This window comes from Citrus clementina, unplaced genomic scaffold (assembly GCF_000493195.1).
Source record: "Citrus clementina cultivar Clemenules unplaced genomic scaffold, Citrus_clementina_v1.0 scaffold_1, whole genome shotgun sequence".
Taxonomy (NCBI): Eukaryota; Viridiplantae; Streptophyta; class Magnoliopsida; order Sapindales; family Rutaceae; genus Citrus; species Citrus x clementina.
The window spans coordinates 1,434,403-1,447,359 of record NW_006263303.1 but is presented as its reverse complement, the minus strand read 5'-3'; the positions used below and the strand labels follow the sequence as shown (position 1 = coordinate 1,447,359).

The 12,957-nt window shown below is 35.9% G+C and overlaps 2 protein-coding genes across 3 annotated transcripts; one reads left to right on the top strand and one right to left on the bottom strand.

Moving 5' to 3' along the window:
* Positions 1 to 256: 256 nt before the first annotated feature.
* Positions 257 to 7,031, bottom strand: LOC18053808 (trafficking protein particle complex II-specific subunit 120 homolog). Of its 2 annotated transcripts, XM_024177501.1 has the most exons (10): positions 6,394 to 7,031; positions 5,808 to 6,014; positions 5,503 to 5,685; positions 5,078 to 5,187; positions 4,552 to 4,611; positions 3,788 to 4,076; positions 3,222 to 3,523; positions 2,232 to 3,109; positions 1,167 to 2,096; positions 257 to 874 (listed from the first exon to the last, which is right to left on the bottom strand). In XM_024177501.1, exons 1-10 carry the CDS (start codon positions 6,802 to 6,804, stop codon positions 654 to 656), a joined length of 3,591 nt encoding a protein of 1,196 aa, XP_024033269.1. In that variant the 5' UTR covers positions 6,805 to 7,031; the 3' UTR covers positions 257 to 653. The 2 variants fall into 2 exon arrangements, with proteins under 2 accessions (XP_024033269.1, XP_024033270.1); XM_024177502.1 differs by lacking the exon at positions 4,552 to 4,611.
* Positions 7,032 to 8,657: 1,626 nt separating this feature from the next.
* LOC18053807 (aberrant root formation protein 4) lies at positions 8,658 to 12,935 on the top strand. Its single transcript, XM_006450273.2, has 14 exons — positions 8,658 to 8,855; positions 9,091 to 9,249; positions 9,337 to 9,486; positions 9,601 to 9,673; positions 9,844 to 10,019; positions 10,128 to 10,187; positions 10,332 to 10,482; positions 10,576 to 10,635; positions 10,764 to 11,035; positions 11,113 to 11,184; positions 11,424 to 11,501; positions 11,580 to 11,786; positions 12,159 to 12,210; positions 12,537 to 12,935. Exons 1-14 carry the CDS (start codon positions 8,769 to 8,771, stop codon positions 12,752 to 12,754), a joined length of 1,815 nt encoding a protein of 604 aa, XP_006450336.1. The 5' UTR covers positions 8,658 to 8,768; the 3' UTR covers positions 12,755 to 12,935.
* The last annotated feature ends 22 nt before the right edge of the window (positions 12,936 to 12,957 follow it).

The following is a 12,957-nucleotide window of genomic DNA, read 5'->3' as shown; positions in this document are numbered from 1 at the left end:
ATGCTGAGTTAAATTTTTAATGTGCACTAAATCAATTATTAGAATTATTTTAGATTTTTATTTTTTTTTTCATTTTCCTTACTTAAACCACCATTAATGCAGACGCAAAACAAGCAGAAAAAGCTAACTCAAGAACATTTTGAGTGCTGTCCTTTTCTAAAATGAAATTTTGTACGCTGGACAGGTGTCACTTTCTTAAGGCGTCAAATTGGTTTCAGAGCTCAAATATATCCATACTACCGTATCGACGATGCTCGATGGTGAATGATTAGATCGTTACAGCATTGAACGTAGAAATAAAACACAAAGTGGAAGCCTACTTCTGATGAGTAGGTATTTCACAGTAACACAAACATTGCAGAAAGAATCACAAATCTCCGATGAGTATCCATTTCACAACAATTGACACGCACTTAGGCACCCTAAATATGCAGCATGGCATGCTAATCCGCAAACAGAATGATTTGGATTTTGGGTAAGTACAACGATACAGAGGAGAAATCCATAATGTCGGCAATGCGAGTTTAAAGAAGAGAATTCCATAAGGTCGGCAATGCGTGTTTAATTGATGCTACCACCAAAAACTCTGGTCAGCATCCGTCGTGATGTAATATATATAATCCATCCAGCTGGTAGAAAATTTAAAAAAAAACTCATGCAGTGCCAGAAACACGTACATGAAATGGAGGCCCACGACAGAAGATCGGTTCATCAGGAGAATCAGTCCTTGCTCGAGCTCTAAGGATGTTATTAGCATCATCAATCACAGCAGCAGCTACTAGAGTATATTCACCAGGGACAAGGAAGTATAAAGAGAAACAATGCTTGGATTCTTGAAGCGGGGGAACCTCCATGGTTATTTCATTAAGAACACCTGAAAAATATTCACAAAAACTATTATATACAAGTATACGACCACTAGTACCGTTAACATTGTTTTATTCATATTGATACAAAAAAATTTCGAAATCAAACATAGAAATGTGGGACCTAGACTTAACTAATTACCCAATGATTTAAGTGTCCTATGTATTATATTAAAATCTAACACAGAATTTTCTTTTTCCTTTTGCCAAATTGGTGGTGATTAAAAAACACCAGCGCATTCTTGTGCAGGTAATAAATGATATTACCAATCAACAATATTATACGAAAAAAATCCTTACCGGACCATAAGACTGTTGGCTTGGTACCCTCGATGCAATTCTCGCCAGCTACATCTCTACATGTAATACTAAGACTCATCTTGATCATTTCTTTAGTGTTATTGCGAACCAGAACTTCCATAGGAGTCATGTCATGTGCTAGGACAGAACCCTTAGGCCCAGAAGAATCATTAGGTAAATCAAGTTCTGCATCCTGTTCAGATCCCTTTTTAACTAGCCTGAAGCCAAATGTCAAAGGATCTGGCAGCAGTACATCCATAACAGATGACTGAAGTGCAGCCTGTACAGCATCCTTGATATTTAATTCTCCAGAGCTGTTGCGGCCAGATTGCCACCTGACCTTTATTCTTGAAATGAGGTTCCTGATGGAAGCATTCAACTCAGCCTTGGTATTCTTTTCTGAGAAACTGGAACTTCTGCTGCCACTAGTGCCATTAGACTGCATGTCTTTTACGAAAAATGAACCATCAAGAATAGGTAGCTTAAAATGCTCCAGTGGTATTAATACCCTTGCAGAGTAATCCCTGTCGATTCTTGTTTTAGGATATCCATATTCAGTAGCATCATGATCAGCAGAATGGCTATCCTCATTGCCAGAATTTTCCAGCTTGACAGTAACACTAATTTCAAACACAACATCGGTTGGATTAGACAATTCAAGCTCAAGAAAACGTAGACCCCAACTTCCTCTGAAAGGATCAATCTTCATCAATTTGTCCATCCGATTTCCGGAACCAACCAATCCTTTACAGGAGGTAGTCTCCACATGAACTGCTCTCGGAAGGTTTTCACTGACATGTGCAGGAATCTCCATTGAAAGCAAACGAGCTTTTACAAAAGATAAACCTTGCAAAACACAGATTTGCAGGGGAAGAACCAGGCGTCTACCAGGGGGTACAGCAGATTGATCTTCGGAATTTGCAAGCGGCCCTGAGAAACAAAAAGAAAGGAATAAGCATTAATCTTCCATGAAGAAAAAATCTATTAAAATCCCTAAAGTGAATAGTGTAATATAGAGAAGTGGAAGGAGTGAAAATCACAATACATTTACTTTCTGAAAGTTACCTGCATAATGGATCAACAATGAAGGGCTGCTTACATCCTTTACATGCCTCCCAATGCTTCCAGAGGCAATCTTACCGGCCACAGTTTCGGGATCCACTGGGCCATGCTGCCAGGCCTTCAAGGTCACAGGTATAATGACCTCAGCTCCAGGCTTCAAAGGAAGAGCAGATTTTAAGGTCTCAGATGCAATTGAGATAATAGAATCTTGGTTTTTTCCCGATAATGAAATATGTGCTTGCTCAACTGGAACTGTACCTGCATTAGCTAGACTAATCCATACATCACGTATTTCACCTTCATACAAAATGATGGCACCATCACCACCGACAACATTTGATACTAGCAGTGGCAGTGGTGGTACCACAGAAATATTTGGAACTGACACATTTTTCAACTTTGCAGACCCACAACATCGGAAAGGGTCAGAAAGCACAAGTCCTTGTGCTGCCCCTAGAAGAAGGTTATCTACATCCCTGAATATGTGTTCAGTTATCACACCAAAACAGTGAACAGTGCATCCCGGAATTGTCACAGGCCCCACTGAAGTTGGGATTCCTGATAAGGTGATCACTTTTGATGAATTAGGTGGGAGCTCTACGCTAATTGGAAAAGCATCAAAATTTCCTGAATGCACAGAGAGATAGATACTGTCAACCCTTAAATCAAATCCACATGGATTTGCCAACTCCACCAAGACCTGCACTGGTTCTCCAACAACCCAAATAAGCTCCTGCTTACTACTATCATTTGGCTCTCCTTTGCTGAATGGAGTATAGATAAAAGGACCTGAAGGAGCAGATCCTGCCCACCAATCTTCCCTACCTGGATTGCGCTTCACAATGTCCATTTGTGAAGGATGAAGAGGAAAAGAGTACAACCTGGAGTAATAAAAGATTGATATAAGTTTTATGAAAACTAAATACAACCCCAATGACCAATTTTCTTTTTCAGCAGACTTCAGATAAAAGATATTAGTGCAATGGTTTGTACCTTACAAAAGGTAAGGCAGAATCGGCACAGCGAGTTCCTGAAGGCAACCTCTCTGCTGAATTTGCAAGTGCACTAGCAAGGCCATTTTGCCCAACAGGTGTGATTAAAGGATAATAAGATCTTAAAAGCCTAGCTGCTGCACTCCATGCAGCAAGAGGATCCCCTGCTCGAACAGCAGATAGCAGAATCTCCCTTAGTACAACCATCTGCAATGTGCTCCACTGAGACTCAAAGAGTGAGACTACTGACTGTACTGATTGATGATGCATCTTTCCACCATCAACAAGGCTTGATCCAGTTTCCTTTTGTAAGAAGGAAAAAGATAGTATGGTCAATTTATTAGTTTTGACAGAAGCAATCTGCACCTCAAATGAGAGGTAAAATATAGAAAAACCGTACTTTTTGAACTGCATTCAGCATTTCATACATATAAATTCCATCCATTGACAATAACCACAAAATCTAACATACATTTACATCAAATTAAGGATGACAACAGGATTATAGTGTTACAATTATATAAACCGTTGGCTTTCCTCATTATATATTCATAGTTTCATACTTACATAGGAAAGAGAACTTTTGGAGATGGATGCTCTACCCTGAACACGATATGCTTTAGTAGTCATTGCAAGAACTTGCATGGCACAAATAGCAGCAGACCTATTTTCTTGTTGCAAATACAACTGAGCTACCTGCCTTGAAAAAAAGGCAGCCTTCCTTTGATAATCAAGAGTTCCAAATAAACGAGCTATTTCAATGTATAAGATCAGACGGTCACTGGCATCTATCAGAGATTTTGCACCATCTGCAGCACTGGTCAACAACTCCACCACATCCTTAGCCAGCTCTCTCCTGTAAAAACAGAATATACAGATTAAGATATGAAGCCATCCAAACTAAGGATTTGGTATTTTTTGAGAAAAATAAGGCAGAGAAAGCACAATCATGAAACAGGATATTAAATGCCTAGAAGTTTCCCACTTAAGTGATAGCAAATAATTTGTTAGCAAATGAATAATACAACAAATGTCAGATTATTAAGGTGGAAAAATTACTACATACAGAATGGCATTCACAGGGAATTGCTAACCAAATCATCAATAAAGCAACATTCTTATCCGAAAAGAAAAAAAAAATCATCAATAAAGCAATTCATATCTCCATTTTGCCAGATACGATTTTGATCTTTGCAGTATATTCCTATTCTCTCCAATGTCAATATCAAAAATATCTAGGCTCACCTAATATGATAAGTTAACTAGATCGTAACAATATTTCACATTCAGCAAAACATAGCTAACAGGGGTGGAAATGATAATGACAATACCTGCAAAGAAATCTTGCCAATTTCAAGGTGGCCTCAAGTTCAAAGCTTAGGGGTGAAACTCTGCATGCCCAAAATATAGAACTATTCATTGTCAAGATGTTCCAAATAACAAGAAAATGGATACCTAACTTTAAAATACAGACGAAGAAAAAGATAATGTCATATCAATATTATTTTGAGGGAAACCATGCATGAGGTGCCCTTTACTTTTCTAACATCAAAGAGCATGTTAAACAGTTATTCTGAAAGCATAGCTTGAGGGAAAAAAAATCAAAGATAAAAGTAAATCCTTATTGTAAACTAGGCAATAGGAAAATATCAACGAAAGAAAAATCAAAGAATGGCAGTAAATGAAATTTCATTGATTAATCACAAAAGAGGCAAAAATGCAAAAATATTACTGAAGAATGGATCTGCAGGCCAAATAAGATCTATAAACATTACAATATCATGCACATAACAGTAAACTTTAACACTCTCTAAGAAAGAAGGTCCATCAGTGAAAACGATAAATGTCATCAATTACCTCTGAGCATTGTCTGGTATAAATGATTTTCTGTAATGCAAGATAACACTATTGTAACGAAATTTAACCTCTTCCTCTAGAACTGCATCCCTTTGGCCCATTCGATCAACCCAATAACAAGAGATTTAAACAAATAAATTAAGTCAAATATCCACAGCAGACCAAAGGAAGACACTTGTGCAGATAATAGAATATTCAAGTACAACAGTAACCCTGTGTTAAATTCTTAGTAATTGCTTCCTTACAATTTTTATTTCTATGGGCAGCCAAAATATGCAGCGTAATGTAAAGGTACTTTGCACTTTCAGAAGAGGCAGTAATAAGTAAACGCATTATTTATTCATTCACTCACTCTGCCCTGATCTGTCACACACATATATGGTTAGCAACATATAAAACAATCTTATTTTAAAAGGTATACGCACCAGTAAGGCACAAACGCTTCCCTCCAATGCCCCAGCATACCAAAAGTAATCAGCAGTCAACCTAGCCAGTTCCAGTGCTGTAGAATAGTGGGCATTTGCATCAACAGGGGATCCCGCCAACAAACAGTAATCCCCTATAGTCTTCTGTGCTCGAGCAAGTCTCCGCTTTTTGGCCTTTATAACCTGTATTTTCAAACAAATCAAACAGATTAACTTGCAAAGTTCAACACATAAACATAATAAACCGATGCTTCAACAGAAAATATAAAACAGATTCAAAATACTTAGGACACCTAAACATAAACCTCCTCTGAGCTGAGACTGGCTTGAGAATCTAATGGCGTCTTCAATATAGTTCCCGCAGATTCTGCCCGAAGCACCCACTTCTCGAATTCCATCAACAATGATGCTGCAATGTCTTGCATCATTGTTTGCAAATGAAACTCCTGTGTTTGTTGGTCAGCTGGTGGAAACATAATCAAATTGTCCCCCTTCTTTCCACCCTCCTCTAGCTGCAACCGGTAAAAAGAATGAATTCAGCCATGCCACATATAGCAATCAAATTCAAGGGCAAAAAGTTGCAAATTATATGCTAATAGTACATCATTTAAATTAATTTTTGACATGAACGGCAATAAATTGGTCACATTTCACTTCAAATAAAAAATAATAATAATAAAGTTTGATGCTGATTGACTTCTCATTTCTCTTCTTTTTTTTTTTTGGGGTAATTTTTCAACAAATCAAACAGAATTTTTTTTTTCACCTTCTTACTAATACACGTCGTTGCTAATTCGCTTCTCAATTCTCTAATTTTTCAATTTTTTAACAATCAAGCAAACAGTAAAAATATAAAATGCAATTCGTAAGAGATACGATAAATATACTCACGTGAGAGTCACATGGCGAAAATGCGAAGCATCGTTTAACGAGAGCGGAGTTATAACCCTTACAAGCGGCGTTAAATTGTTCGATGACGGAATCGAGATCCGGGGAGGAAGGGCAGTGGCAGATGCCGATGACAGCGAGGATCTTACGATTGGATTGAAAATCTTCCCAGGGGCTGGGTGGGGCCCCACCGAGGACGAACTTGAACCGGAGCGAACCGGAGTCCCAGGGCTGGTTCGTGAACGGCGATTTTTGATGCTCCGTGTAGAACGAGCTGATGGCAGATAGCGGGATCGTGTGGTGGCGGAGTAGCATTGAATGGTAGTCCCGTAGTAGAGTTGGTGGGACTGTGCCGATCGGGAGGACCGCGATCCGGATCATGGATGACGTCTCCATGCTGACGTCAGGCTCCATGTTCTGAATTGGATGGCGTGGGCGAGGAAAGTTGCAGGGGTGTTACCGTGGGGGTGAGTGTATCAGATTGGAGACATAGGAATTACAGGAGTTGATGAGAGAGTGAAGTGTTTGAGCGAGGGAGAGTGAGCAATGGATGTGTAGGTTGGTGACGTTGAGGCTGAGGCTAGAGGACAGAGCCCAGAGGGAGAGGGAAAATGGGCGTGTTTGGTTATAGAATGATGTAAACTTTGACGATGGATTATAATTTCCTTGTAATGGTTTGGGAATATCTTAAATCCCTTTTTTTTTTTTTTTTCATTTTCTGATAAAAGGGAATATCTTAAATCTGAAAACGTTATAAATAGATTATTTATATAATTATGTGATTGAAATCTCGTTATAATGTATTAAATTTCGTTTTTAACATTATGATGATTTTTTGGTAATAAAATTAAATCCTGTATGTCAAATACATTGATTTTGAACCTCACTATGTATTATTAAATAAAAAAATTCAAATGATTCGCATCAAATTTTATTATATATTGGGCTTATCAAAAAAATTTATTATATTGGGAAATATTCATTCAATAGCCGGTATTAGATCGCGTTGCTATTCCACAGAGATGATTATATTTTGAGTGTTTTCACATGTTATTTTTTTTCTTTTTTTTAAATGGTTGAAAAGTATATAAGTGCAATCTATTTTGGTATAGATTTATATAATTTTCTTTTTTTTATATTTGAGTGTTCTCGGTCTTCTGTGCATCATGTAAAGTTTTAATAGATTTTTTTTATTATAATTAATTGTTAATTTAAAAAATAATTTAAAAAAAGTTTCTGAATTCGAGCTTCAAGAAATGTGTGAAGAAACAAAAAAAATATTGTTATATGATGTTAAATTACAACCATGTACATACAACATTTACATTCACAGAACTTAATTAAATTACCTCCTTTTTTTTAGAGAAAATTTTGCATTCTCTTATGTATAGTGTCGTGTTTATATGATTCTTATCATATAAACTTCTCAACCAAGTTAGAGCATGTAAATGGATGTCAATAATCTAACAAACAAGTCCTTTCCCACATTCTGTAGATATATTTTCCTTTCAAATATATTATATGGATACGAATTCTTATTAAACAAGAAAATAAATTGATTAAATTCGCTATTTAAAAAAGTAACCCTCGAAGTAGGGGAAAAAAAGGAAATCTTTTTTTAAATACTTTTAACTGCCAAACAAAACTTAAGTAACATTGTGCTCAAACTCGACAGTCGAGACTAGGGGTGAGTACGGTTCGGATCGAAATTAAACAAAACTTATTTAAATCGGTTATTTTATAAAAAAAGAACTGAATAAAAATTAAACTCAATAAGAACTGAACTCAAACGGATCTTTTTAAATCGGTTTAGTTCGATTTTTTTTTGTTCTAGACCTATTGAGCTTATTTTGAATTTTTAAATTTTTAGCCCATCAAACCTCATGAATGTCATAATTTTTTTCAACAATTAATTCATCATAATTTCATTACAATATTAACAATAAATATAAAGTATTCAAAATATATTTTATTACTAATATCTTACTAACTACTAATAAGATACTCACTACTCACAAAATATGAAATATTAAGATTTCAAAATACATAACAAACTCTAATACTCCATCTATATAAACATAATATTGTAAAGACAAATAAAAATAATAACAGTGATTCGATTATTCGATTTAATTTTTCGATTCAATTGAGTAAACTGAATACCGAATTAGTATTTTAATTTTTTTATAAATAATATATTTCGATTTTAAAAAAAAATTAAAATCGAACCGTCGGTTCGGTTTAATTTTGTTAAGAATACAGTTTTTTTGCCCAGTCTAGTCGAGACTACGAAACAGCAGAGTGATTTCGTTGTCGATTTAACGAGTGAACTGGTGAAGAGAAATCGAGAAATTTGAAATTAGAATTGCAGCGCCACCATGTCAGCTGAGATCGACGGTCACGATTCTTCCTCCGATCAGCACCCCTTGCTTCGCCTTCAAGAAATCCTAACTTCAATCTCCAAAGTAAGCCTTCACGTCACCCTCCCTACTTCACTCATTGCCCTGAATATCTTGAAAAACAATAATAATAAACAAATAAAGTAAAGTGAAAGTACACGACCTTATCGTTCTTATTGTATCTCATGATGTTCATAGTTCAAAATACAACTGCACGACGTCATTTAAGCTGAGCTAATCAAATTTAAGAAGCAATTGCACACACGAAGCTGATATTGGAATTTTTCTACCAAACTTGTAGGCATTTGAATGCGGAAATATCAGTCAGTCCGATAACTCTGTCGCAGAACTTGTCAAATTCCTTGATTCAGTTTCAGATTCCATTGAATCAGACTCGAAGAATGCATCTGAAATTCTCGCAGAGATACATGAGTTTCTATGTACTCCTTCACTGGACCAGGTTTTATTTTTATTTATTATTTGTTTTATTTTGAATAAATGTTTTGGTTCGTTTGTGAGATTGTGGGTTTTGTTCGTGTTCTGACAGGCGATAATAGATTCACTGTCATTTGAGCTACCAAAGGCAGTGACGAAGTTTGCTGGGTTGTCCAGTAGCTGTTCAGAGATTGCTAACAGTATCATTGATAAGCTTGTGGCAACATGTAGTCCACGAGACATGCTTTCAATTCTTTGTGAGGTATGCCGTTCAGATGTTTGATGTCAATTCTAGTTGTGCCTTTGTTGATCTTCAAATTTTGATCTTTAGATTCATTGCTTTAGTCCTTCGCTAATTTTGTTATTGATGGATCAGGCATTGGATTCTTCGATTAAAACTATCAAGGAATGTGATTATTTTGTTCCTCTTTTAAGTGGTCTCTTGAAAGGTAACATTTTTTACTAGCTAAGGAAATTTGTTTCTTTGACTAATTAAGTATGTTTGTGTATAGTGTGGATGGACATGTGCTTAAATTTTGGATTTTTGAAATTTTTTTGCAAAGGAACATTTTCTCCTATTGATGATCAATAAGAAAATTGTTAGTTCTTTGATTTTCAGTATTACTTTCCACTCAGAGGCGCCACTTTGAGCAAGCAAAAGTAGCAGTTCCTGTTATTCTTAAGGTTTTAAAGACTGTGTCATTAGAGGAAGATGATGAAAATAGAGAATGTCAGCATTTGTTTGATCAAGCCATAGGCATTGCTGATGCTATCCGTCAAGTTTGCTTGAAATTGGTTTTTGAGGCTTTCATTATTTCATTCTCATATTTTGGGGGCTATTTTAAAGATTGTCTTTGCACTTTCAATCATATTATTATGACCTTTCAATTTTGTCTGTGACAGGAGGGCAGAATGAATGAAAAACTTCGGGCTCTTCTTGGTCTATATGTTCTCCAAATTATGGTGACTCCCCTCTATTGTTTGAGCACTTCTGTTTTTCTATTTACAGCTACTTAGTTTCCTGCATGAACTATATTCATGACCATCTTTATATCTTGTTTAATGTGCATGCGTGTCTTAAGTAAGATACATTTATTATATGCACAGGTCCTTGTTTCAGTCAGCATGGACCATAAATCCCCAAGATGCATTCCTTTGGTGTCACAATTATCAGGCTTCTTGCCATATTGTCATTTATCATATCTTGGTTTAATATCAGGGAATGATGTTGACACTATGACTAGCTTGGTTGTCGGAGGTAAATTCTCGAAGTAACCACAGTTTCACCGTCCTAACAAGCTTGAAAAATTTTTACTTGTTCTTACTGTTACATTTATATTCCGGTGCCCAGACAATGAAGATGATTTTATGAGTTGTTTATCCAATGTTGAACAAGGCGCATCTCTTTCAGGTTTTGTGTTTTTCACTTACCAATTTTCTTCATTCTTATTATTAGTTTTTCCAAATATTGTTTTTTCATTATTGATCAATTGAAGACCTTTGATTTGGGTTGCTTTTGTGTTTGCCATGTTGATGCAGTGATATGGGGCTCTATGTCTGACCAGGTTGTTCAAGCTGCTGGTGAGGATTTGACTGCTCTCAAGGGTGAACTTCAAAGCAATCAGACAAAAAAGTGGCAAGCCATTGCCATGTTAAAGCACATATTCCCTTCTAGAAAGCTGTCATGGGAATTCAAGAAACATGCTATCGATTTCTTGCTTCATATAACAGATGGAAATAACTACCAGAAAAGTGACAGTGATCATAGTGACTTCGCTTCTAATATGCCTAGTGTCTTTGCAGCTTTGCAGGTAGTCTCATTCATGTTGTGTTCGTATTCTTCCATATCCACCATTATCTCCATTAATGGTGTTAAAATGAATTTCAGGGTGTTATAATGGTCATCATGTATGCACAAAGTTCAACACTGAGAAAGAATGCTTTTGATGCACTTAAAAGGGTGAGTTTTATGGTGTTTAGAAGGGCAAAAAGTTTTCATCCCCATACAGTTTTTCTGCAGCATTGGTAGCCGTGGGGGGGGGGGGGGGTGTGGGGGTTTAGCTTTAACTTACCTTGTTATTTCAACTTTTTATCATGAAGTTTAAAATTTAAATGTATTTGTTTACCTTGCATAATTTACATTATATTCATTTTTCTAGAATTATTATAAAACTTATATCAGTTTGTCACATAAACCAGGTGATTGCTGAGGTTCCATATTCTGAGAAGCGTGATGTTTTAAAAGCTCTGATGACTAATTGTGACTCTTCCTCTATGGTAAACACATTTCAAGTTGGTTACATGATTTACAAAATTGAATTTATTTTCTGAAGTAGTTGCTACAATGGAATGTAGATTGCAGTTCTTCTAGATATTGTCAGACAGGAAGTCCTTAAGGAAAGAAACAAAAGAAAATCAATAGGAAACGAGGAAGTCCAGCAAGGGGAAAATGAAGCATGCCCAAATACATTTTTTTGGCCTGCAGTTGTCCTTGAATTAGTAGATTTAGTTTTGAAGCCCTCAACTGGAGGACCTCCACCCCTTCCAGAGTATGGTGATGCGGTACAGCTTTCACTACTTCAGTTTCTTTTGGTTTTATTTTTGCTGCTTGAAATGCTGTGTTATATATATATATATATTTGGCCATTATTCTTGATTAAAAAAAATTGCTGTCAAGATTTTCTTTTAAATATTTAAGAAACCTGCAATCCTCAGAAAACTTTCATATGGCTTTGTGTGACATATTTGTTAACATGCGTCTTAGGTTTCGATTTAATTCCTAACTAGGAGCGATTCTATTATTGAATTTCTTTATTTTCTGCCATGTGCCTCATTTATATCACTGCAGGCTAGTTGAATGCTCATCTTTCTTAACCAAATTTTTTCCTTTTTTTTTCGTTTGCATGACGTGTCTGCTGCTGTGATGGTTCACAGGTTCTATCTGCGCTGAATCTTTACAGATTTGTCTTGCTAATGGAATTGAAAGGTAAATTGCATTTCAAAAGCTTAGGAAGATAAGGTTTCTGATGCTACATGCTAACTTTTTTTTACCATTCACTTGTCTTCTGTGTACGGATGCTTGTTTCTGTTTTGGATAAATCAGTAACTGACACATATTTTATCAATTTGGTGATGTGTGAGTGCAAGAGTAGCGTGTTCTTACCTTTTACAGAGAAAACTGCCCTTTAATCCAACAAACATAGTTACTAATGGCTTGTCATTTTCAATTTTCTAAATATTATTAGAGGAAATATAAAAGTTTGACATTGCGCATATTGGCTGCTTTTTTTTTTTTTTTTTAACATGGAACAGAGGAAAACAACAGTGAGGTACTATCAAAGAGCAATTTAAAGAAGGCTTACAATGAGTGGCTTCTGCCTCTTCGAACCTTATTGACAGGCATTGCGGCAGAGAACAAGGATGATTATGATCAATTGGCCGTTGATACAGAATGCACCCTAAACCCTATCGTCTTAGTTTTGTACAGATGTATTGAACTTGTTGAAGACAAATTGAAACAATTTGCCTGACTTCTCTTGTATGTTCAATTTTTTTATGCTTAATTAGTAGATGGGCGTATGTACATCTAAATTTGTACATTAGATTTTGTAATTTTTTATAAACATTAAACTGCTTATATTTAGTGGGTGACATCAAGGTTTTTCCAAAATTTTACGTTATATAAAATGGTGTAGACTGCTCTTTAGAAATGCCAAATAAAGCCTGGGCTTGC

Bases quoted from the DNA above. Each gene is read 5' to 3' on its own strand.
- LOC18053808 (XM_024177501.1), bottom strand. From the start codon at position 6,804: ATGGAGCCTGACGTCAGCATGGAGACGTCATCCATGATCCGGATCGCG. The intron at 6,015-6,393 runs GTGAGTATATTT...TACCGGTTGCAG, and splicing joins TTTCGCCATGTGACTCTCAC to CTAGAGGAGGGTGGAAAGAA. The intron at 875-1,166 runs GTAAGGATTTTT...AATATTTTTCAG, and splicing joins GCCAACAGTCTTATGGTCCG to GTGTTCTTAATGAAATAACC.
- LOC18053807 (XM_006450273.2), top strand. From the start codon at position 8,769: ATGTCAGCTGAGATCGACGGTCACGATTCTTCCTCCGATCAGCACCCC. The intron at 8,856-9,090 runs GTAAGCCTTCAC...CCAAACTTGTAG, and splicing joins TCCTAACTTCAATCTCCAAA to GCATTTGAATGCGGAAATAT. The intron at 11,787-12,158 runs GTACAGCTTTCA...GATGGTTCACAG, and splicing joins TTCCAGAGTATGGTGATGCG to GTTCTATCTGCGCTGAATCT.